Source organism: Pituophis catenifer, unplaced genomic scaffold (assembly GCF_029215685.1).
Source record: "Pituophis catenifer annectens isolate HBS135680 unplaced genomic scaffold, rPitCat1.0.hap2 SCAF_8, whole genome shotgun sequence".
NCBI classification, from domain to species: domain Eukaryota; kingdom Metazoa; phylum Chordata; class Lepidosauria; order Squamata; family Colubridae; genus Pituophis; species Pituophis catenifer.
Genome location: NW_027256888.1, coordinates 63,164,002 through 63,188,435, shown reverse-complemented (window position 1 = coordinate 63,188,435; position 24,434 = coordinate 63,164,002). Strand labels below are relative to the sequence as shown.

Below are 24,434 nucleotides of genomic sequence, written 5' to 3'. Positions count from 1 at the left end.
CCTGTTTAATCTATTGTTGCAGCACAGATTCAATCCCTATGGCTTATTTCAGATTCAAATGAGAACTTTCTATCATCTCTCTCTTTTTTTTCCTCCCTCTCTCTCTCTCTCCCCCTCCTTCCCTCTCTGTGTGTATCAAAACAGTGAGTTTTGTTAATAATGATGTACATTCCATATTTTTTTATGATTTTCTTCTTTCAGCATAAGATCTGATGGTTCTCTGATGTGAATTGACCCACTCCATTTTATTTGACTTTGCTGATAAACCAGAATGTCAATGTTCAAAGACAATAATAATTATATTTTGGTTCATGGTTGCCTTATCAACAGCTGCATGCTCTTTCAGCTTTAATCCGATCACAGCATGAGCAGAGGTAGTAGCTGTATTTGTCTTCTGTCTTTCTCAATAGTTTACATTCTGAGCTAAAAGACAAATTCTAGTATCACATGGACATTCTCTTGTTTCTTAATGTCCATTTGTCTTTCTATATTCTCTCCAGTGCGATTATGTTTAGTCTAGGGTCTACGGTTTATGACTGGCCTATCATGCAGGATCTTTTGAGTGTGTAACCTTCCCAGCTGGCTTCTGACATAAATAAATAACTTTATTGTCATTGTACGTATATACACAGTATACCCATACAACAAAATTCACTTAACGCCCAAAGACCAGGTCCAACACACGTAACAATCCCCAAACACACTCCCACCCACCACAATTCTCCACCCCTAAACCACCCAAACATCCACACAACAGACCAAGTGTAGTCAATGGAGGAAGCCAGATTTGCTTAAAAACTGCATGGTTCACTTAATAACTGTGACAAAAAGATTGTAAAATAGAATGCAATTCACTTAGCAACTGTCTTGCTTAGCAATAGAAATTTTGGGCTCAATTGTGATTGTAAGTCAAGGACTACCTGTAATTGGCATCTGCAAGTCCCTACAACTCTGTTGGTTTTCAGCAGTTTTAGAGTAAAACTGAGGAAGCCTAAATTCAAACTAACCCAGAATGAAAGTTATACCGTAGATAAATATCAATCTGTCTCCTTTTCTTTGTTCATTTGTTCCTCTTGCTGCATTTTAAACATCTTTCCTTTTTCCCTTTTTGCTTTGTGCTTTTCCAAGATTCACATTAAATTCTGCTATAATACAATTTGTTGTTTCATAATCCTTTTGATTAAAATTTTCAAATGTGAGTCAATATCTTAAGATGAAATAAAATCTCATTTGATATGCATCTTCTTCACAGCCCCCTCAAAGTGAATTTTTAGCCAGAATGTTTTTATGGAGAAACCAAGATATATGTACATGCTCAAGGAATAATGATGGCTTACAAAACAGAAACTCATATATTAAAAAAGAAACCATTCTCACCTGTAGAAGTATGAACACCCTCTGACTGTGTTGTGAGTGAAATGTTCCTGAGTCTTCTCATTTCCAAAGTCCTCTAGTGGATCTGACCAGAGGATGTCACACATAGGTCCATATGCAGGTGGTTCCTTGAATCGATCTAACTGAGAAAAAGAGAACATAAAGAGAAAGGCTAAGGGCATGTCTGGATCAGAAGAACCAAACCAACTTTTGACTACAATTATGTTAGCATTTGTGCTGCTATCTTGAATTTATACATCTCTATCTTAACAACAACTGAGCCTTAAAGCCACAAGAAAGTGGTTGTAATAATATAGCTGTACAATGTTGTAGTGATTCATGATGCTGCAAATTTTATGACATTATAGAATAGAATAATAGAGTTGGAAGGGACCTTGAGATCTTCTAGTCGAACCCCTGCTTAGGCAGGAAACCCTACACCACTTCAGACAAATGGTTATCCAACGTCTTCTTAAAAACTTCCAGTGTTGGAGCATTCACAACTTCTGGAGGCAAGTTGTTCCATTGATTAATTGTTCTAACTGTCAAGAAATTTCTCCTTAATTCTAAGTTGTTTCTCTCCTTGATTAGTTTCCACCCATTGCTTCTTGTCCTACCCTTAGGTGCTTTGGAGAATAGCTTTGCTCCCTCTTCTCTGTGGCAGCCCCTGAGATATTGGAACACTGCTATCATGTCTCCCCTAGTCCTTCTTTTCATTACACTAGACATACCCAGTTCCTGCAACCATTCTCCATATGTTTTAACCTCCAGTCCCCTAATCATCTTTGTTGCTCTTCTCTGCACTCTTTCTAGAATCTCAACATCTTTTTTTACATCGTGGCGACCAAAACTGAATGCAATATTCCAAGTGTGGCCTTACCAAGGCATTATAAAGTGGTATTAACACTTCATTTGATCTTGATTCTATCCCTCTGTTTATGCAGCCTAGAACTGTGTTGGCTTTTTTGGCAGCTGCTGCACACTTCTGGCTCATATTTAAGTCCACCAGGACTCCAAAATCACTCTCACAGTTACTACTATTGAGCAAGGTACCACATATACTGTACCTGTGCATTTTGTTTTTCTTGCCTAAATGTAGAACCTTAATTTTTTTACCATTGAATTTCATTTTGTTAGATAGCGTCCAATGTTCAAGTCTGTCAAGATCCTTCTGTATCTTAAGCCCATCTTCTGTAGTGTTGGCTATTCCTGCCAGCTTGGTGTCATCTAAAAATTTGATGACCTTGTTCAAGTCATTGATGAAGATGTTGAAGAGTACTGGGCCTAAAACAGAGCCTTGGGATACTCCACTTCCCTTCATATAGATGCAGTTCCATTGAGAACTACACGTTGAGTGTGGTTGGTCAGCCAGTTACAAATCCAACTTATATAGAGAGAGTACCTCACTAAAATGTCATTGTTGATGAAGTTGACACAAATCTTTGGGGGCTTATATACCATAGTTTTTGTATACTACAAATATTGACCTCACAACATTACAATATTTTCTACATACAAAATTTTGAAATGTTATATACAAAAAGAAATGTTGACGATATTCACACTGGATTGAATATTTAGAGATAATGCTTTCTTGAAAAAAGGATAGGGAGGTCCTACTACAAGAACATCATGACAAACAAATGTATTAATTAGAGTGCTCCCTGCAACTGTTGACATATCAGCCTGTCAGTAAGTAGACAGCAGCACCTACACACAACACCATAGTCACCTAGCCATATGCTGCTTCATCCCATTACAAATAACATATTTGGAAAAACCCTTGGGGAGCAACATGTCACATACAATGTAAATTTCTCCATGAATTAAAATCCTTTTAATTTCTATTCCCAGGACACTGTAATGAACAGACCAACATAACCAGAATTTCCCAAAACTCAAATGGATTCATGCATCTTAACCACTACTTTTACTTCAGTTTTTATGCTGTTATATTTTTAAACTCCTCTGAGCACTTTATGCCAACCAGTAGAATTAAAACCAATAATCCATAAAATAGTAATTATTATAACATACCAGTTATAATAATTCACCATCATTTGCAGCAGATAATTTGTCATCCAACTGCAAATGCTCTCCTAAAGACCCATCTTTTTCCAGCTCTTCCAAATACAAATAGGGAGGCATGGAGTGAATATCTGGAGAAAGCTGCTCCATACCAAGGGGCCAACAATGAGATTTCTCTCTGACATTCCCTTGATGATGGGACTCTCATTACACCTTTCCTTTCAAATCTCACCAGACAAGACAGCTGCAATCCAGAGAATGTAGTTTAAGAATATAGGTTTGGGCCACCTCAGATTTTCACTGGGATGATCTTCCCCAACAGCTATACCTAGCTTTTTAACAGCAGGGTGAAAAGGGCTAACATTATGCAGAGGATACAACTGTTCTCCCCGTGACTGCCACTGGCCATTCAGACAGAAGTGATTCTCTATCCCTGCAGATGGTTGAGAAGACTTCATGGTAGATGAGACTGAAGTCTCCTGAAATATCCAGCAAGACCAGGAGGTCTGATTTCTCTATCCTGCTCCTATCAAAGGTCACATACAAGAGTAACCAATGTACTTTCTATCTCATCCAGGCCATATTTAAGGCTAAATTCTGATTGATACTTAAATCACTTTGACATAAAATGAAACAATTAATTTTTATAAATAACTGATATAAATAAAATATTTCTAAACCAGAAACAGTTTTATTCAGCCTGAAAAATAAGCTTAATACTAAAAAATAATAAATCAAAGAAGGCAGCCTCCCTACCATTTAAATTTTTTTATGAGTTAAACAATAGGAACAATACTATTGCAAATAATAATAATAATAATAATTATTATTATTATTATTATTATTATTATTATTATTATTATTATTATTATTATTATTATTATTATTATTATTGCCCTCGGAGCAATACACAAAGGGCTACCCTGCTATTTAGAAATTCTAAATTTGCCGGACTTGAACATTTTGACTCTCCAAAAAACCACCTTACTCGGAACAGCTTACATCCTCCGACGATACCTTAACAGTTCCTAGGTCCTTGGTTAGGACTCGAGCTGCTGAGCTATTAACCAGCCTCAAAGGCTGTGAATCTCACTAAAGATTAACCAATAAATAATAATAATAATAATAATAATAATAATAATAATAATAATAATGATGATGATGATGATGATGATGATGATGATGATGTGCTGCAATTTATTTTAGGCAATTTATGTGATTTTTTTTAAGGCCAGTTAAGACATAATCCCCAAAAAGGTGCTTCTCATTCTGAATTAATCTCTATCTAGAGCATATTGTGAAATTGTGAACTGTTTCACATAAAGTGACAGACTGAAAGGTTGTGCTGGATGACAATATAGAATGCTGAAAAATCAACATTAAGCCAGGCCTCTCCACTTCGCAGCCATATTGACTGAGAAATTTGGACACTGCTTTGCAAATTCATCCTGGTGAATGTGGCATTTCTAGTTCATAACTTATTTCCACATAGGCTTTCTATTCTTTCATTGATCAGGGGAAAGTATAGAGGAAATCAATTCCATCAACGGAATAACTCCCTAGGTACATATTAATAAAAAGCTCTTTAATTCTATTTAAACCAGAACAACAGTTAAAACACTGATGAGTTGCTATAAATAAAATCAGATCTGCTTGGCTTAAACAACATAATGAAGAAATATTTTGTATACAGAGGGTATCCCCTTGCTGAATGAAATTATGAAATTATTCTCAGCTTCCTCTCCAATTTAAATCCTTTGCGACTGCTGAGGTTGAGAGCAGCTTTTATCTTTTATGCACTTTGCTTTTGGATCTGGGCTGACAGAGGAAATAAAGTTGACCCATCCAAATCAAGTAATGGGGAAACTTTAAGTTACACATCTTCAATTACATATTTCATCCCCAGCTTTTAGACTACTGGTGTGATGGAACAGCATGACTTTAATCCTCCAAATTCCATCGTAAAAATGGAAGAGTTTTCAAAAGAATAAATAATTGCTAAAAGACAAAAAGGTCTGTAACTCCTAAAATGATTTGTAATAAATCTTGAAATCGGTTAAAATGTAGTATAAAGTGTACTCTTATTTATTTATTTATTATTAAATAAATAAATATTATTTATTATATTTATTATTATAAATATTAATAAATATTTAATATTTAATAAATAATAAATAAATATTAATTATATTTATTATATATTACTTAATATTATTAAGTATACTTTATTGATTCCTTGCCGCAATCTACCATTTAGGCTGTGATAATATAATTACTTAGAGGGGGAAAACTGAACTTTTAATGCAGAATCTAAAATTAGATTCTGCATCCCTTTTAGTAATCTATGTCAACTGGATATGCTAAATTAATAGGTCAGTGATGGGTAACCTTTTTGCCATCACGTGCCAAAAGCGGGGGAGTGCGGGAGGGTCGCACGCAAGCATGCCCACACCCATAATTTAATGTGCCCCACCCCATCCCTGCACGCACAACCCCCCCGCGCTGCCCCCACTTTTGGCATGCGATGGCATGGTGGGCCCAGTAGCCTGTTTTTTGCCCTCCCCAGGCTCGAGAGGCTTTCTTGGAGCGTGGGGAGGGTGAAAACGGCCTCTCCCCCCGGAGGCCCTCCAGAGGCTGGAAACGGCGCGTTTCCAGACTTCCAGTGGGTCTGGAAGGCCAGAAAATTAGCTGGTTGGCACACGCATGTGCGCTAGAGGTGAGCTAGGACAATGCTTGTGTGCCCACAGATATGGCTCCATGGGCCACCTGTGGCACGCGTGCCATAGTTTTGCCATCATGGTAATAGGTTGTTGGAAACCTCTTTAGCAATAAACATTTTTACCCTGATCCAGAATAGGCATCCAAGATGTATACAAGGAGTACTTGCTCTCCAAACTTACTTTTCTGATGTCATCTAATGTATTGATCTCAGGAGACAGGCCACCATGCACACATAGAAACTGTTGGTTCATCAGAGCAGCCAAGGGAAGGCAGTCGAAGGCATCCATGCAGGCATCATACACACGTTCTGAATACTTTATTTTACCTTTTGTAATGATAAAAGAAATAAAAAAATGGAAATAAAGAAATGAAAATAAGTTGGCCAAGAATGCTGGTTGTTGCTATCTACAGATATCAGCTAGTATTAGCATTTAGTATTAGCATTAGTCTTATGACAATGACTGTCTATATCAGGGGTCTCCAAACTTGACAACTTTAAGACTTGTGGACTTCAACTCCCAGAATTCCTCAGCCAGCTTTGCTGGGAATTGAACTCCACAAGTCTTAAAGTTGCCAAGTTTAGAGACCCCTGGTCTAAATAAATAAAATAATTGAAAGCTTTTCTGTACAGGTAGTCCTCAACTTACAACCACGATTGAGGCCAACATTTCTGTTAGTAAGTGAACAGTAGTTAAGTGAGTTTTGCCCCGTTTTATGACCTTTCTTGCCACAGTTGTTAAGTTAGTAACACCTCTTCACGCGAATTTTGACTTTGCTTGTCAGTAGGTTGCAAAAGGTGATCACATGACCTTGAGACACTGCAATTTTCATAAATATCAGTCAGTTGCCAAGCATCTGAATTTTGATCACATGCCTATGGGCATGCTGCAATGGTGCAAGTGTGAAAAATGGTCATAAGTCATTTTTTTTCAGATGTAACTATGAAAAGTCACTAAATGAAGTGTTGTAATTTGAGGACTATCTGTATATGCAAAAATTTCATCTCAGTGTATATGAATTTAATGTCTTTCTTGATGTCCTTCGGGTATCATATGGAATATGTTTTGTTCATGTGAAACATTTGTAGTTCATTTTGGTGACTTAATTGGGATAACTTCTTTGATTTGGGTTGAACATGATTTGTAGCTCAATTATAGATTTTATTCATTTTATATTTAGCTATGGTGCATTTTCTGCTTGCCAGTTAACTTTAATAAATTTTCAGCTTTTTAATAAATTTTGTTGAGTTACTTTGAGTGTCACTTTGCAAAAGCACAATAAATTAAATTTAAAATTATGTAGTAATAACAATTAATTTCATACACTATAAATAAGTCTTAAAAATGTGTTAAAAGCTCCCACTAAAGGCTATTAATATTTTTTTAGTCAATGCAAACGTTTCTTTCCAAAAACTAAATTTCTTTCCATATTCCATTAAACATTTTCCACCCTATTTAAGGATAGGTCAGTTTCCAAAATCTCCCCTCTGCATTTCCTTAATTATCTACACAATCATAGCTATAAATAAATTAGAACATAAAATTAATCTGAAATGCTAACTTATAAATATGCATAGTAAAGAAACAATAAATTATGACACAGGCAAGTAAATTAATAGACCTTTCATTCTCTGCTCATAAACTAAATACCACTGTACACATTTCCATAGGTCATAGCTCCCCTAAACTGACCACACCAGATTTTGATGCAACTATCAAATGAGAAAGCAATGAGAAGCAAATAGGAATAAAGGAAGTAGAAAACAGTAAGGATTAGAGTGGGAAACCAACTCTTTAATGTTCTTTACTTCAATTTTGGAAAGAACTATAATTTATGGCTAAGGTCAAATGCACCCTTTCAACATTTACTAATTTCTCTGACTGCAGTCCCATGATCTTTTATTTGAGATCAATGAAACTGAAATATTACTGCTGTCCCATCTGTAATAATTTTTTTTTACTGCAGATGTATGCAAGCTTAATTTCAGTTTTAGGCTATTTTATGGATGAATTTTGATAATGGTGGAAATAAGAACAATTTGCTTTCAGATTTACTCCATCCCTGTTTGCACTCCACCACTGTATAACATAAAAGGATACATTTCTGAAACTTTGAGAACATGGAAAACCAGGAATTCATATTGTGCCAGAGGAATATGGAACATTAATTCAGTCAAAGTAAACTCACAGAATCTTGATACCATTTCAAGAAATATAATCACATTTGAAGATCAAGGAATGAATGTTTTTAGATGGCAACTATCCATGAGCATTTTTGAAAAATCGAAATGCATGTTTTAAAAATGGTATTTAGTTTACTTGTTTTATTCCTGAATGAGATTTTTAACACTCTCTCAAAAAGGAACAGAATCAAAAGAAGACATTCTGAGTCATACTTACATTCTTGTTTAAATGTGAAATACTCTGTTAAATGTCTACATTCATGATTCCCACGCAGTAAAAACAGTGTTTTGGGATAAAGAATTTTCAAGGCCCACAAATAAAGCACACACTGCAAAGGGAAAAAAGGTAGAAAGGTGATCAAGAATGAACATTCAAATTTGCTTTATACAGCACACAGATACTAAATTAATCATGCCTGGTCACATATAAAGGCTTTTCTAGGCTTTTAGATACTACACACTTGTTCTATTTGCTTCAGCGAAGTCCAATACCACATGAATTTTTAATACATTTACTAGTGATAGACAAGCCATAATTTTTTCAGAAATGTTGTTTTCATACTAGGAAAAATGATTAAACTTGGTAATGCTATATACATACACAAAGATCAATTCAGTTGGCAGGAATGACATTCACCGAGAAGAAGGGAAGAAATACTCTTCCTCACAAGAGTTGCTTTCTTTGTTTAATGAAACAGACAAACAAACAAACCTTAATATTTTCTACTTTCATGAATAACAGCCAAGTTATCTTTGTCATTAGCTTGCATTGCCTCCTAGGCTGCTGAGAATTTGACCAATGACTCCTTTTATCTAACTGCTTTGATAAGCTTATAGGATTGCCATACACTAAATAAATAAGAAAATAGTTAATAGGAAAAGTAAGAGTTACTTTGGGAATTTCCTCTGTTTGTTTCAGCTTATTGATATTAGAGAGGACCTGGATTTTCAGTTTTCTTAAAGATTTACAGCTAGTTCACTTTCAGAGGGATAAACAGAATGGGTTTCTGTGTTTGGGTAGGCTGGGTCATATCTCCTATGGAAATCTTACAATATTAAACAGAGCTTAAACAAATAGCAAAGCTGAATGAAAGAGAAGGGCACATTTCAATTAAAAAGAAAAAAAGTGACACTTTTGAAATAATTTTCTTGTAAACAACTCTAAAACAAATCTGTTATTATTTATTTAGCTACTTTAGAAGGTGGACAAATGCCTCCCATAAGCTAATAGATGATGCTTGTTAACACTTCTTTCAACAGCTTTGTCAAGTTTAGAGGTATCTCAACAAATAATGAAAATATCCAGAAATGCAATATTTTACACATTTTTACAAATACAAAAATGCGAACGTTTGGAATTTTGTAAAGCAACTTTCTTAATTTTGAAGAAGGGAGAACATAATTTTAAAGCAGTACTAACTGCTAAGCAACTGCTAATAATTGTTATGCAAAATACCTGATGTAAGTTCAGAGGCAAGTTCAGGTTCTAACATACTGATAGGAATGGGACGTTACAACACTAACCCCCAATCGTGGCATATGTAGATATAGAAAAGTAGTCTTAAAACCATTGCTCCAAAAGAATAATGGCTTGGAAAAACTGATACTAAGCCAGAAGACAAAATCACTTTAAAAAATTCACATAAGAATCAAAATTATATTGAAAAGCAAACAAGCTGAATATTATTAGACAGCCATAATTCCATTCAAGTCAAGTTATACAAAACGTGCTTAATTTAGTGCTACAAACTGATAAGTGGTAGAAATTGCTGTATAATCCAAAGAATTTCCTAAGAAGTCTTCTGAAGTATTAATAATCATAAAATAAAAGATGCTACTTACACATGGTTATTTCTGTATCTAATACTTCCTATTTAGCTCTCTATATATTTTACTTACATCAGAGATAAGAGGCTGTATGCAAGTTGTGCAACAAGATACTTCTAGAGCAGGGGTGTCAAACTGACGACCTGAAGGCCGGATGCGTCACGCGCAAGCCACGCCCACCCCAGCTCTGCAAAGGGGAAAAACGTCACAATACATCACATGACGGGAATGTGACCCCCCACGAGTTTGATACCTATGTTCTAGAGGGAAAAAACCCCGAAGACCACATAAATACAAGGTGCTAATGGCTATGGATACTGCTTTGGAGGGGAGAAGAGAAATGGAAAACCTGAAGGAAAGGGGAAATTAAATGCAATGGAGGACTATGGAAGAGGATAGTCTGGCAAATAAGAATCATTTTTCAGACTGAAATGAGTGGTGTATAAATTTAATCAATAAGTAACTTTTTTTTAAAAAAAAGGCATATATAAAAGGAAGACACTATTTAGGTAAAGGTAAAGGTTCCCCTTGCACATATGTGCTAGTCGTTCCTGACTCTAGGAGGCGGTGCTCATCTCCATTCCAAAGCTGAAGAGCCAGCGCTGTCCGAAGACGTCTCCGTGGTCATGTGGCTGGCATGACTAAATGCCAAAGACGCACGGAACGCTGTTACTTTCCCACCAAAGGTGGTCCCTATTTTTCTACTTGCTTTTTTTTTACGTGCTTTCGAACTGCTAGGTTGGCAGAGACACTATTTAGCATCTCCATTTTCGCAGGTCTATCTATTAGCAAAATAGAATGAGGCATTGATAGACCAACTTCTCCCAATTTAGTTGAATCCTATTGATTTAGTTATTAAATGTAAACACTATCAGATCTTGCAACTCTTGCTAGTTATAATCCTTGAACTAATCAACTAACATTACCAATAAAATCCAATACATGAAGTCCGGATTCTTACTTTCCATACATTATTCTGTCATTGACATATATCCACTATGGGTGTCTATATGAACCCATTACTCTTCCATGTAAGCATGCTACTAAGGTAGCACCATATGGTATTAACAACACTGCCATTTTCCAGAATGGATCAGAACCATCAAATGAACACAGAGACCAAGCTGTCTTGTGCCATCCAGTTTGATATTTGATCGATACTTCACTTAGATGGGCTATTATCTTCTCACAACCCAAACTTTAATTTAGCAATGGAAAATTGTACCTCAGCCCCATCTGGAAGATCACGGGCTAGCAGAAGGTCTTTGTTTACAACAGATGCTAAGCTGAAGATCCTTAGGAATTAATCTTTTAAAATATATTTCTTTTATTTTTAACAACAGAATGCAAAGCTTCATAATGAAACATCTAAAGTCTGTCAACACGCTATCATGACTGTTCTACATAGGTCAGAGCGGTCTTTCATTGTCTGCTTTCAGACAGAATAATATGGGTGGAAGATGTGAATGAAACCCAAATCTGGAAGTTTTCATTATTTGAAGACATATAGATGTACTGTGAGTGCATAACAAAAAAGATTATTCTTTAACGATGGGCAACTGGAATTTACAATCACGGATTGAGGGAATGTATTAGCTTTCCCTTCTAAACCTCTTTTATAAGTTTATATAATAAATAAAAAGGTTGATATATAATAAAAAAGCTGATTATATTATTCTATGGATCAAGATTTAATTTGTCTTTTTTATGTTTGTCTTTTTCTGTTTTATCACTTTTTGTCAATTAGTTTAGTCAAACTAAAGCAAAATAAAAAAAAAGGAAAAACCCAACTCCAACCTCAAGAATCCCTTCTCTTCCACAAAAGAAAATCCAACAGCCATAACTTTAAACTCAGAGGGAAAATAGCCTGTGGGGGTGTTAAAGGTATTTTAAAATGATGGTCATACACATAAACTGGGTTATGGCACTCCAAGATGAAGGATTATGGTTCTTCTCATTTCTTTTGATCTGCAGACACCAGTTGCTATATGATAAATTACGAGCTTTTTGTCATGGAAATCTGTCCCTTTCGTCCTTCTTATTTACAAGACTGCACACAATGCACTAAACAATCCAACAGATATCAGGAAAGTTATAGGTCATTTTTCAAAAAGGCAGATTTGTTTTTTTTTTCCCTCTGGCTCACAGGAACTTGAGGGAGAATACTTTGCTGTTTTCCTGGTGGAAGGCAAGAGGGATAACAGGGTCATTCACCATCTACCCAACAAAATAGCCATGCCCAGGTGAAGATTTAGAATATTTCCTTGTCAACCTCCCTCTCCCCCTTTAACTCCCTTCATTGCGGTAAGTTCCTGTAAAGGTGACATTTCCAGGAGTACCTCTGGCTACATGACAGGAAATTGAACTAATGGAGGAGCCCCTTTCTTCAAGATAGATAGATAGATAGATAGATAGATAGATAGATAGATAGATAGATAGATAGTAGGTAGGTGGGTGGATGGATGATATAGATGGATGGTTGATAGATAGATAGAGAGAGAGATAGAGAGATAGGTAGTAGGTAGGTAGGTAGGTAGGTAGGTGGATGGATGGATGATATAGATGGATGAATGGATGGTTGATAGATAGATAGAGATAGATAATAGATAGATAGGTAGGTAGGTAGATGGATGGATGGATGGATGGATGGATGATATGGATGGATGGATGGATGGATGGTTGATAGATAGATAGATAGATAGATAGAGATAGATAGATAGATAGATAGATAGATAGATAGATAGATAGATGGATGTAGGTAGGTAGGTAGGTAGGTAGATGGATGGATGATATAGATGGATGGATGGATGGTTGATAGAGAGAGAGAGATAGTAGATAGATAGATAGATAGATAGATAGAGAGAGAGAGGTAGGTAGGTAGGTAGGTAGGTAGATGGATGGATGATATAGATGGATGGATGGATGGATGGTTGATAGAGAGAGAGAGATAGTAGATAGATAGAGAGAGAGAGAGAGAGAGAGGTAGGTAGGTAGGTAGGTAGGTAGGTAGATGGATGGATGATATAGATGGATGGATGGATGGTTGATAGAGAGAGAGAGATAGTAGATAGATAGAGAGAGAGAGAGAGAGAGAGAGATAGGTAGTAGGTAGGTAGGTGGGTGGATGGATGGATGGATTATATAGATGGATGGATGGTTTCCAGGGCGCCCCACGGGCCAGTTCTAAGTAGCCCGTGGGCCGGGTATGGCCTTGAGTTTGACACCACTGTCCTATTGCATTTCAACTCACTGTCTTTTAGTACCATGGCATTCTGGTTTTGTTTCTCAAACCCAATTATATTTCGTGTCCCAGTCAGATTTCATATACTGGATATGATATTAAGATATGGGCTATCCTAAGCCGATCCTATAGTGTGAAAATAGAAACTGCAGGGGAATCCTATTTTTTTTTAATCTTTTTATGCCTTTTTTTTCTCTTCTCCTTTTGATGAAAGTTCTTTCCATAAGTCACTCTCCCTGATTCCTAGGCCCATTCACTTCTCATTAAGGCACTGAATCATTTCCTAACATTCTCTAGTGGTAAGTTCTCTTTCTTTGTAGTGAATGGCAGCCTAAAATAGTGAAATACTTTCATCTCGTTGTCTTTCTATTTTGAAGGGTTTTTTTTTTTCTATTTCCTTTTGCCGACAACTAATTGAGTGGCCCGAAGCAAGGCTGCATCACTTCTTTGTATTCTAGCTTATATATGTAATAAACTATAAATCATAACATTGATTTACCGCAAATGAATGCCATGGGGCTTAATTTAAAAATTGTGTCTTCTTTTAGGCTATAGAAAGGGCATGGTTTTTTTCATATAATGATCACATGATTACTAAACGTTTAACAAATATAGAATGTAAAATGTATGTGTAAATTGCAATCTGAAATTCAATGACATTACAGTATAATAAGAATTACCAAGCTTTTGGTATTTCATCTAAGATCACGACTCAACTCAATGACAGCATTGAGATACTACCCATTCCTTAAGTTTCAACAATACGCTCTTTACTACTGCACTGATTCTAGATGGGAATTATGGGAACTCAAAGCCAGAAGGCTACTCTGAACAATACTAGGTATTATAAAACTGAGAAAATTAAGCTGTTTCTCTCTTTGACAAAGCATAGTCTAATTTTAAAAAATTGAAATAATCTCCTAATAGCATTTTCTAATTGTTCATCAATCCTAAAAGGAGAAGTTCTGTCTTCAATTGAATATTAAACTTCAAAATCCACTGTATCACATTGATTATCACTGTATCATGTATTAAAATATATGATACATGTATTTTAATCAATTTTTAACGTTTTTCACGTCCACCAAGCATGATTAAATGCCCTTTCAATTTGTTCACATTTCCAACATACATTCTAGATAATTTCTCTAACATTGTGCACCAATGATACATTATTTTATAAAAATTCTCTTTAAAATTGCAACATAATGAAAATTTCAACTCTTTTAAAATTGTATTTTCCCAGATACATCTGCATATTATAATCAAAAATAATTAGCTGACTTGTAACCCATTCTTCCTGTTTCAAGCGTCAACAAAAGTCCATACATTTTAGCAATTATATATTCATCTTCAATGCACAACATTACCTCAATTTCTGTCTTACTTTGTTCCGTACCAGAAGTCTTTTTATCCATTTTGAATCTTTCTGATAACTGTAAATGGCAAAACCATTGACAACCATTCTTCTGCTATTAGTTGCTCTCTCTATAGATTAATTTTATATTCTTTTTAAAGATTTTCCAATAATTCTTGGTATGTTAACTATTTGTTTTTGCTTGCTGTATCTCTTCTATGCACTGTAATCCACAGAAATGTTTTCAGGCATACCCTGTATCTATTTTACACTCTCAATATGGCATATCTAATAAAATGATATTTAAAATACATATTAATTTTAACTTTATCATAACATATATCTATGCTATCTGGTCATGGTCATGGTCATCTAACTCTAAAAGACCAAGAATGGGTTTCTCTGCTCAAACATCAAGCTGTAAAATACAATTTCAAATCCAGTAAACCCAATCTTCTTTCCTTTGCTTCTTGTAGCACATTATATTTAAGTTGAGGGTTTTTTCCCCTTGCTATATCTTTTGCCATTGTTTGAATTGTACATCACTTATCAAAATAGGTATTGTCTGAAACAGAAACATCATTCTAAGAAAAACATTAATTTTCACCACAGAAGTTCTCCCTGACAGTGACAATTTTAATTTGTCCCATCTTAATGTGTCTTTCTTAATTTTATTCCAGTAACAGTTATTTTGAAATAACATACAATTCACATTTGTCATTTTACTTTTTTCAATCTTAAATTCAGTTTTCTCCATAAGTTTTATTTAATCTTCTAATTTCACATTTTTCTTAGCATCTTCATTTTCTTAAACTTAACACTTGTTAGCAATTTTCCCATTAATGTTTCTACTCCTACTACCAGTTCTACCAAAACTAATATTGGGTCATCCACAAATTCTTTTTTAAAGCTTAACTCCCACAATTTTCCTATCTTGTCTTATGTCTCTATTCAATACAGGTAGTCCTCAACTTACAACCATTCATTTAGTGACCGTTTAAAGTTACAATGGCACCGAAAAAAGTTACTTAAGACTGTTTTTCACACTCATGACCATTGCAACATCCTCATGATCAGAGGATCAAAAATCAGACACTTGAAAACTGACTCATATTTATGACGGTTGCAGTGTCCCAGGGTCATGTGATCTCAACTGCGATCTTCTGTCAAGCAACGTCAATGGAAAATCCAGATTCACTTAACAACTATGTTACTAAATTAAGATCTGCAGTGATTCACTTAACAACTGTGGGAGAAAGGTCATAAAACGGGACAAAACTCACTTAATAAATATCCCACTTAGCAACAGAAATTTTGGGCTCAATTATGGTCATAATTCGAGTACTACCTGTACCTCAAGAACTAAAACAAACAAAGGTGGAAACCACAGATATGCTTATTTGGAGCCTTTTTTGAATCTCACAAAGTTTTTGTTAGTTCTCCATTAACAATTACAGTATTTGTTTTTCTATGATGTATAAGTTAATTTTACCCACTTAATAAAAGTTAAAATGTTCCAAAACTCTAAACAAGAAAATCCAATTCAAATTGTCAAAGGAGAGAAAATCCCTTTAGAGGGAGAAGTAATTAAGAAAATATTGGAATGTGCAGAAATGAATAGATTAACATTGGTAATTAAAGAAAAGAAAGAATTGGACTATTTTAAAGTATGGGGGCAATTATATCAATGGTTAGAGAAGAGATATATATAAAAATTTAGATAATTGATGAATTAATATAAACATAAGAAATTTGGGAAGAACGACCTAAATGAAAATATAAAGATATGATAGAAATATAATATGAAAATGATGGAGGAGGGAGTAGCAGACACAAAATATGTAGTCAGATGAAGCACTGAATGATTAAGGATGTATTGTTTGTTTGTATGTTTGTTTGTTTAAAATATATATATATATATATATATATATTTAAATTGTCAAAGGACTTCTCTGCATACAGAATTACTGGCTGCGTTGTTCCAAATACAGTACTGTTTTCTCTTATGTAATATTCTAATTGATGGTTTCTTAAGTTAATTACATTTGTATTATCAATACTTAACCTAATATTAAAATGCTGCTGCAAAATTTGATCTCCAACATCTTTTTTCCTGACAAAGTGCACAGGGACATCCCTTGGAACATTTCTTAATTTTGGAAATCATGTATTAATCCTGTAAATCAGTCTCTGGCTCAATATCATTTTCCTTCCAATACAGAAAATTAGACAGAGATTTAAGAATCTTTTTTTCTGACATGCATGTTTTTATGGAATTGTTCTGAATCTTAAACAAAAATCTTTTTCTCTCACCATTTTGCCCAAACCTTACTACATCTCTGTTTATAAACTATTTTACATAATTTACACTTTGTCACTAATTTGTTTTAGATCTTCACACAATGGTCCTATAGTTTCTTCAACTATTTCTTCCATATCCTTTTTCTATTCCTACAAATCTTTCTTCCATTTACTTTTTGAAAGCACCCAAACTATTGGCAACTGTTGCAGTCATCTTCTTGCCAAGTTCCTCAAACATTTTTGCAGTAAATCTAATGAAATGTCATTATGCATAAATTGTTCTGCTGAACCTCATTCCTTCTAATTTTGCATCTTTTCTTGTGGTTGCCATTATGATAAAGTGAAAGTATGTTTATAACTAGGGTGAAAGTTAAAAGCATACTTCTCTTTGTTCGGTTTTGCTTTTCTCAGTCTTTAACACTTTACACTCAATTAGCTCTCTATAGTTAGAGTCACACAGTCTGGTTCATAATACATTTATTTTCTTGCTTTGTAACTATCTATTTTTTTAATAATAAACAATCAGCATTCTCACAAAGCTCTGGTCTTTTGTCTAATTAACTTTACTATTTTCAAAGACACTTTTGCCAGAAAAAAAAAATGTATACTTCTATTTTCTAAAATTACATCTGTTTAAAACTTTCTTGAATCACAAACTTATTAAGCTTTTTGCTTCTAAATTTAAATCTTTTAAGGAAGCATTTTCTATCTCTTCTTAATTTTAAAAAGAAGATAACATACTGACTTTGTTCCTTATTTTGTTGTTCAGAATCTCTCCATTAAGTTGTAAATTGATTACCGGTATGTCTTAAAGGAGTTTAAGAAAGTAATGTTTTTGCTAGCTGTATCCAGTGGTGGATTTCAAAACTTTTTACTACCTGTTCTGTGGGTGTGGCTTGGTGGGTGTGGCATGGTTTGGTGGGCATGGCTTGGAGGGCGTGGCAGGGAAAGGATACTGTAAAATCTCAATTTCCTCCTGATCAGCTGGGACTTGGGAGGCAGAGAATTGATGGGGGCAGGGCCAGTCAGAATTTTTACTACCGGTTCTCCAGAACCGGTACCCTGAAACCCACCTCTGGCCATATCTGTAAAGCCTACATTGAGAACTTTGGTGTTCTGATATTCCCTTGGTTCCCAAGCTGTTCAAATCATTGTGGTGAATTGAGCAGCTCAATTCTCAACTCAATTCTTGTCATGTCCTCACAAGGAGCAGCCATACAGAGATAGGTGATCAATCTCTTGATTGATTCTTCTTGCAGAGAGCTTTTTCTCAGAACCTGTCTCCTGGTTATTGATTTCACTATGGCATTGTCCCTGCTCACAGGGACATCTAACCCACCATAGGTCCTCATCCAGAAGCCTTGTAGACAACCCATTCCAAATATGTGTCTTTTGTCAGATCATAAATTCAAGGATTGAATAAATGTAAGGATTTTTTCTCTCTCTCTTTTTATCATATTACATGATATACTATATGTTAACCATATGCATTCAGAACATACAACATACTTATAAGAAAAGGAAACTGCAGTGGCATCCTTATGTGATTAAGCAGCTTGAGAGGATACAGCAGCAATTTTAAGCCAAGCTGGTTGGGAATTTAAATGTTTAAGCATTGCAATCTCATTTTTTCTGCACTGCCTCAAGTTGGTGTTACATTATCACTGGTAACATCTGCCTGTTTTATTTTACTCTCAAAGATCGTATTAACACACGTTTCTTTTGCCATATGTTGAATATTCTTCAACTTGTTTAGTTATGACATCGAGAAGCTCATTCATCAACTTTAGGATTGATCACTAAATTAATAATTCATTAAGATGATGATACGTAAAAAGAAAAATCGTCATATTTGAAATGCTTTTCACCCTAAGAGATTCAGTACTAATTAACCACCTAGCCTTTTAAATAATATTTACTAGATTTACTGAATGCAAGGTTTTTATATTGTCAGTTTCATGAAGACCTGATTTTAAATGGCAGCAAATACCCTTCAGTTAAATAAGTAAATAATGTAATCTCCTATGGCTCACTCTTTAATTTAATGAGTAGGTACTTGGCCACTTCACAGTATTCTTTATTTTTATTTTTATTTTTTTATTTAAAAAGTTTTACAAATACATTTTCTCCCCAGTTTCCCCCCCCCCCCAAACCCCCCAGACCCTCCCTAACCCTCCCCTTTTCCCCCCAGGACTTCCACAAAATAAAATCCTAATCAAAAATACATTTTATGAAACTTAAACCCCTCCACCCCCTATATACCATTTATACCTTCATAAAACTCAATAAATCTATCCCTACATAATACATTCATTCAGCTAAAAGCTATCTGATATTTCCTAATTTGATATTTATTCTGCACATAATCTATCCACTTTTTCCACTCCCATACATAAGTCTCTTGAATTCGATCTTTTAAATATGCTGAAATCTTCGCCATCTCTGCAAAACTGGCCATCTTCAAAGTCCATTCTTCAATAGTGGGCAAAGCATCATTTTTCCAATATTGACCTATCAATAATCTAGCTGCTGTCACCATATACACACTTCACAGCATTCTTGTTCTAAACAGTATATAAAGAATTTGAATACTGTTTTTTATTGAAAATTGACCAAAGGCTTTGTGTATGAAATAATGTTGTCCTAAATGTGTATTTCTACTTTAATAGTCAGATCAAGTGTTTAAATATGAAAATTAGAACATCTATAAAATCCACTGAGTATTATCTCATTAGCAAATGCCAAACAGGCAGTTGCTAATCCTAAATATGTGGTATTGTTCAGACAATTATCAGATTGCTACTTAGAGCAGACTTTAGATACACTGCACAAACCTCTCTGTACTCCATTCACAGAACAACTATTTTCAGATGATTGCATTCAGAATTATTTTAGGTTTCTTTTCATAATTGGAGGATTCACTTGTATCTGAATTCCTGTCCAATTTCAAAACTATTCCAATTCTGCACTACTGAACCAGCAGCAAATGTATCCCTTACGCTAACTATACACATAACTATACACATGCATTAGAACAACTTTGGAAACTGCACAGGTCACAATTCTGTGTCTTGTCTTCAAATCCCAGAATACTAAGTCACAATACCCAGCATTTTAATTTAGAGTATACGTCAAGGCACAAATTAAGCAGAATGCTGTGCTGTGACATTCCTCTTTGATTTTAGCATATTGCAAAATATTCAGATAATGGAAGGGGAATCTTGATTGCAGCCAGAAATGTATTTTGCTTGCAGAAGATATGTTATATTTGCCAATCTCTATTTACAAATCATATTTGTTGCTTGACCCTTTAGCAAAATATGTCTCTATATAAAATTCAAAAGACTTCTCCAAGTGACATTTATCTGAAGGTCAGCTCTAACGAAACATGCTTGAATTATAACACTTCTAGTATATAGGCGCTATAGTGGAAAAATGCATGAGAACACTATTACTTCCAATTGGCACAGTCAGTTTTGAGCATTTGGATGACTGGAGAAAAGCTAAATCGTGCAAATTTATGGACTTAAAAGATCCTGCAGGTCTGGCTTCCATTCTAGCTGCATTCTCAGCTACAAATCATTTGCCTATTTGAGACTCCTATTTAAAAGGGAAGACTAAGGTATATTTTTAAGGAACGAAGAAAGTACGCTTTTAGATTTCTGCAGAAAAGAAGAATTTGAATAAGAGAAGCCAAGAGAAATCTATTGATAATTCCTGGAATGCTTTTCTTAAACAATCATTACTGCTTTTCATTTTTGCAAAGAAGAGAAATGCGACTGTTTAAAGACCAACCTATATCAATAAAGGAGAATATTTGTAGATCAGAGTTGAAATGATGGATCCTTGGTGCTCTCTGAGCTTCCTTGTTTTCTTGCAGATGTTTCATTACCTTAACTAGGTAACATCATCAGTTAGCACTAATCAGCTAGCATTGATGAGGTTACCTAGTTAGGGTAAGGAAACGTTTGGAAATCAAGAAGCAAGCTCAGAGAGCACCAAAGACTCCTCACCAACCTGTATATTCAAAATCAGGTTAAAAGAGGCTAGAATTCAAAAGAGACTAGAATGGCAGAGTGTACCTGCAGTATAATCAAACCTGGAAGAACTGATACAGTCCTCAGTACGATAAGTAACACATAAAAACTAGTATGCAGTTTCACACCATCATTGGTCATCAGAGAGCTATCCTCTCCTTTTCAAGGGGACATTAACATTATTTTTAAATGTTTTAAAATAACAGTATTTTGGGATAGGGTCCAGAAAACAGAAAAAAGACAACATTTGGGGAAGAAATAGTGAACTGAAGACTGCTCTGATAAATATGCATGGTATCCTAGTCCATTTTAAAGGGTTGACACATGGTTATAAGTTAGCTGCCTGATCATGAATCATTAGATGATCTTTTCCAGAGACCATATGTAGATAAAGATTGATAACACTGTTAAATTTAATTCACAATTTCTTTTTTCTTCTTCTGATGTAGAGATATCAGTAACCAAATCAGAGTAGGTACTGCTGGTTATGTCAGCTGAAGAACCTGCAAACTCCTAATCCAGAGGTCTTCAAACTTGGCAGCTTTAAGACTTGTGGACTTCAACTCCCAGAATTGGCTGAATAATTTCTGGGAATTGAAGTCCACAAGTCTTAAAGCTGCCAAGTTTGAAGACCTCTGTCCTAATCTGCCTTCCAGAAACGATCAGGAACTTTCTTGAGGTCCAACCTAGCAAGATAGATAAGGCACAATGTTTACAGAATCCTCAACTCTACTGATCAAAGTGGTCAAAGGACTATGAAGAAATGCCCATGTCTATGGATATCTGGACAAGGGTATATAGATGCCTGTGTACCTGGGGTGAAATCCAGCAGATTCTAACGGGTTCTGGAGAACCGGTAGCAGAAATTTTGAGCAGTTCGGAGAACCGGCAAATAGCACCTCTGGCTGGCCCCAGAGTGGGGTGGGAATGGAGATTTTGCAGTATCCTTCTCCCAGGAGGAGAGCGGAACGGAGATTTTGCAATATCCTTCCCCTGCCATGCCCACCAAGCCATGCCCACAGAATCGGTACGGAAAGATTTTAGATTTCACCCCTGCTGTGTACTACTGCTAGAAGTCCTTGAGTAAAGAAGTTAATGCTATACAAGCAGAAAGGACAATATAGATATAATGGACACAATAGGAAGCTGAAGAAAAGGAGAGAACTTCTAATATAATTTATGTTATTTCTGGACATAAATTATATTAGAAGAGTCAGGAAGCGCTGACTAGGAATTGTACTGCCATACATGTCAGGGAAGTTAAAATATCAAAGAAACAAGAAATCAGAAGTTTTAATAGTAACTCCTACACCAAAACTGAAATTGTGATGCACCTAACACCACTTCTGTGTAAGCTGCATTGATTGCCAGTGTGTTTCCAAGTGCAATTCAAAATGAAATAAGATCTAGCAGAATGGGCATTGAGAAACCTGTCAGCCAGAGAGTTGGCTGGTCAGGAACAGAAAATGGGTTTTTTCCTCAGAGGCCCATGATCAATGAAACAACCTCCCTTTGGAGATTAGAATGGCCCCCAACCCCTGTTATTTTTCATAAGGTTCTAAAAACCTGGCTATGTTCCCGAACCTGGGGTGCTGAATGTGTTAAAGGCTGTATTGCTAACTGGCCAAATATTTCAGCTGCTATGTATATTTATTTAGGATGTTTCTACCCTGTTTTCCCCAAAATAAGACATCTCCTGATAATAAGCCCAATCGGGCTTTTGAGCACATGGCAATAAGGCCAAGCCCTTATTTCAGGGTTCAAAAAAATATAACACAGGGTCTTATTTTTGGGGAAACACGGTATTGTTTTTATTATTTTAAAATATTTTAGTATTTTTATTGTAATTTTATTGTAATTGTAAGCCTCCCGGGGTCATTGACTGAGATGGGCAGTTAGAGAAATTGAATGAATGAATGAATGAATGAATGAATGAATGAATGAATGAATGAATATGAATACTTCATACTAGTTGCAGTTGTAACTAGTACCTATAATGTCCTCCATGAAGTTATATTATAGCCCTTTAAAATAATTCAAGTTAATTGTCTATAAAATATTCCATTCTGGAACCATGCATTCTTCATGGTTCATTTGTCTTGAATGAATGATCCTGTGTTCTAGAATGAAGAAAAAGAGAGAAGTCTTTTCATCAATTTTTTTTTCTAGTAATGTTGTCTATTTAGTCTAAAACATGTCTATTTTTGTCTCCGATTATTTGAGCATGAAGGATTCCTATAATAATTTATTTTAAGAAAAGGTTGTCATGGGGTAGCTTGTAACAATGTTCATCTGATAATTTAAAGCACTTTAAGAAGATTCAAATAGGTCTTCTATTAGAGACACCCGTTCTCTTGCGGTGTTAGTACTGCAACACAGAAAAGTGTACCTGGCACCCTCATTTTATTCCTCTTAATTTTTATGCTAAACTGAAGATTTAATTACTAGGCTAAACTGAAGTGTTACCTAACACTCTCCCTTCAAAGGAAGAACTGTTTTTTTTTTAAAAAGAAAAAAAAGTAATCATACTTATAAAGTAAATGGTAAATTAAAGAAGAATGAACATAGCCTAGTCCTAACATATTTCTGGGGTGGAAAAGGAAAAGGACAAATGTACCATTTAAAAAAATCTAGATATTTTATTGAACTTTGCAGTATGTATGTATACAGATACACACACACACACACACACACACACACACACACATTATATGCACCCACACACATAGTATATATAAAAGTTTGAAATGCTTCATTTTCCTTTGCAATGCATTATTATATTTCTCCCTCCCACCTTGTATAATTTCCAATTCTTGTTCCTAAAAATACAAAGGTTTTCTTCATGCACTGTTGTCTCTATTTGAAACAATTTGTAGGCAGCAGGCAATTCCACCCACCACAAAAAAGACAGATTCAGAGAACTTAAAAGTTGATGGTCCAAGCCTTTAAAAGCTGTTTGACTTTACAATAGATGCTGTCTTTTCCTTAATATCTGGAATATTAAAAACATAGAATGGCCTTAAGGAGCCGTATTAACCTACACAAAGTGTAACTTAACATGGCCAGGAAGAATACATATTGCCCCTTTATTCCTCTTAACTGTATTTTATATAGAAGGAATATAATTAAATGCAAAATAACTGTTAGTCATCACAATTATCTGATGTTACTGCAGGGGGGTGGGGGGGAAGGAAGATTGCTTTTAGACTTGGCCAAATTACAAAGAAGTTAAAAATCATTTTAAAACTATCAGGAAGGTGAACATGAATGATTTAAACTCAGAAGGACTTAGTCTGAAGAAACAGGGAGAAATAGTTTTGCAGGGCGATGTGAGAACTTTTTAGAATCCACAAGGATGTCTTTAAA

The 24,434-nt window shown here is 35.1% G+C and overlaps 1 protein-coding gene across 5 annotated transcripts in view; it reads right to left on the bottom strand.

Moving 5' to 3' along the window:
• PPP3CA (protein phosphatase 3 catalytic subunit alpha) overlaps positions 1–24,434 on the bottom strand; it is a 213,697-nt gene that overhangs the window by 60,044 nt on the left and 129,219 nt on the right. For all 5 annotated transcript variants that reach the window (XM_070948213.1, XM_070948216.1, XM_070948214.1 and 2 more), the window contains exons 4-6: positions 8,523–8,634; positions 6,303–6,448; positions 1,378–1,517 (exon numbers count right to left, since the gene is read on the bottom strand). In XM_070948213.1, coding sequence (XP_070804314.1) covers positions 1,378–1,517; positions 6,303–6,448; positions 8,523–8,634 — 398 coding nt within the window. The remainder of the gene's footprint in view (positions 1–1,377; positions 1,518–6,302; positions 6,449–8,522; positions 8,635–24,434) is intronic.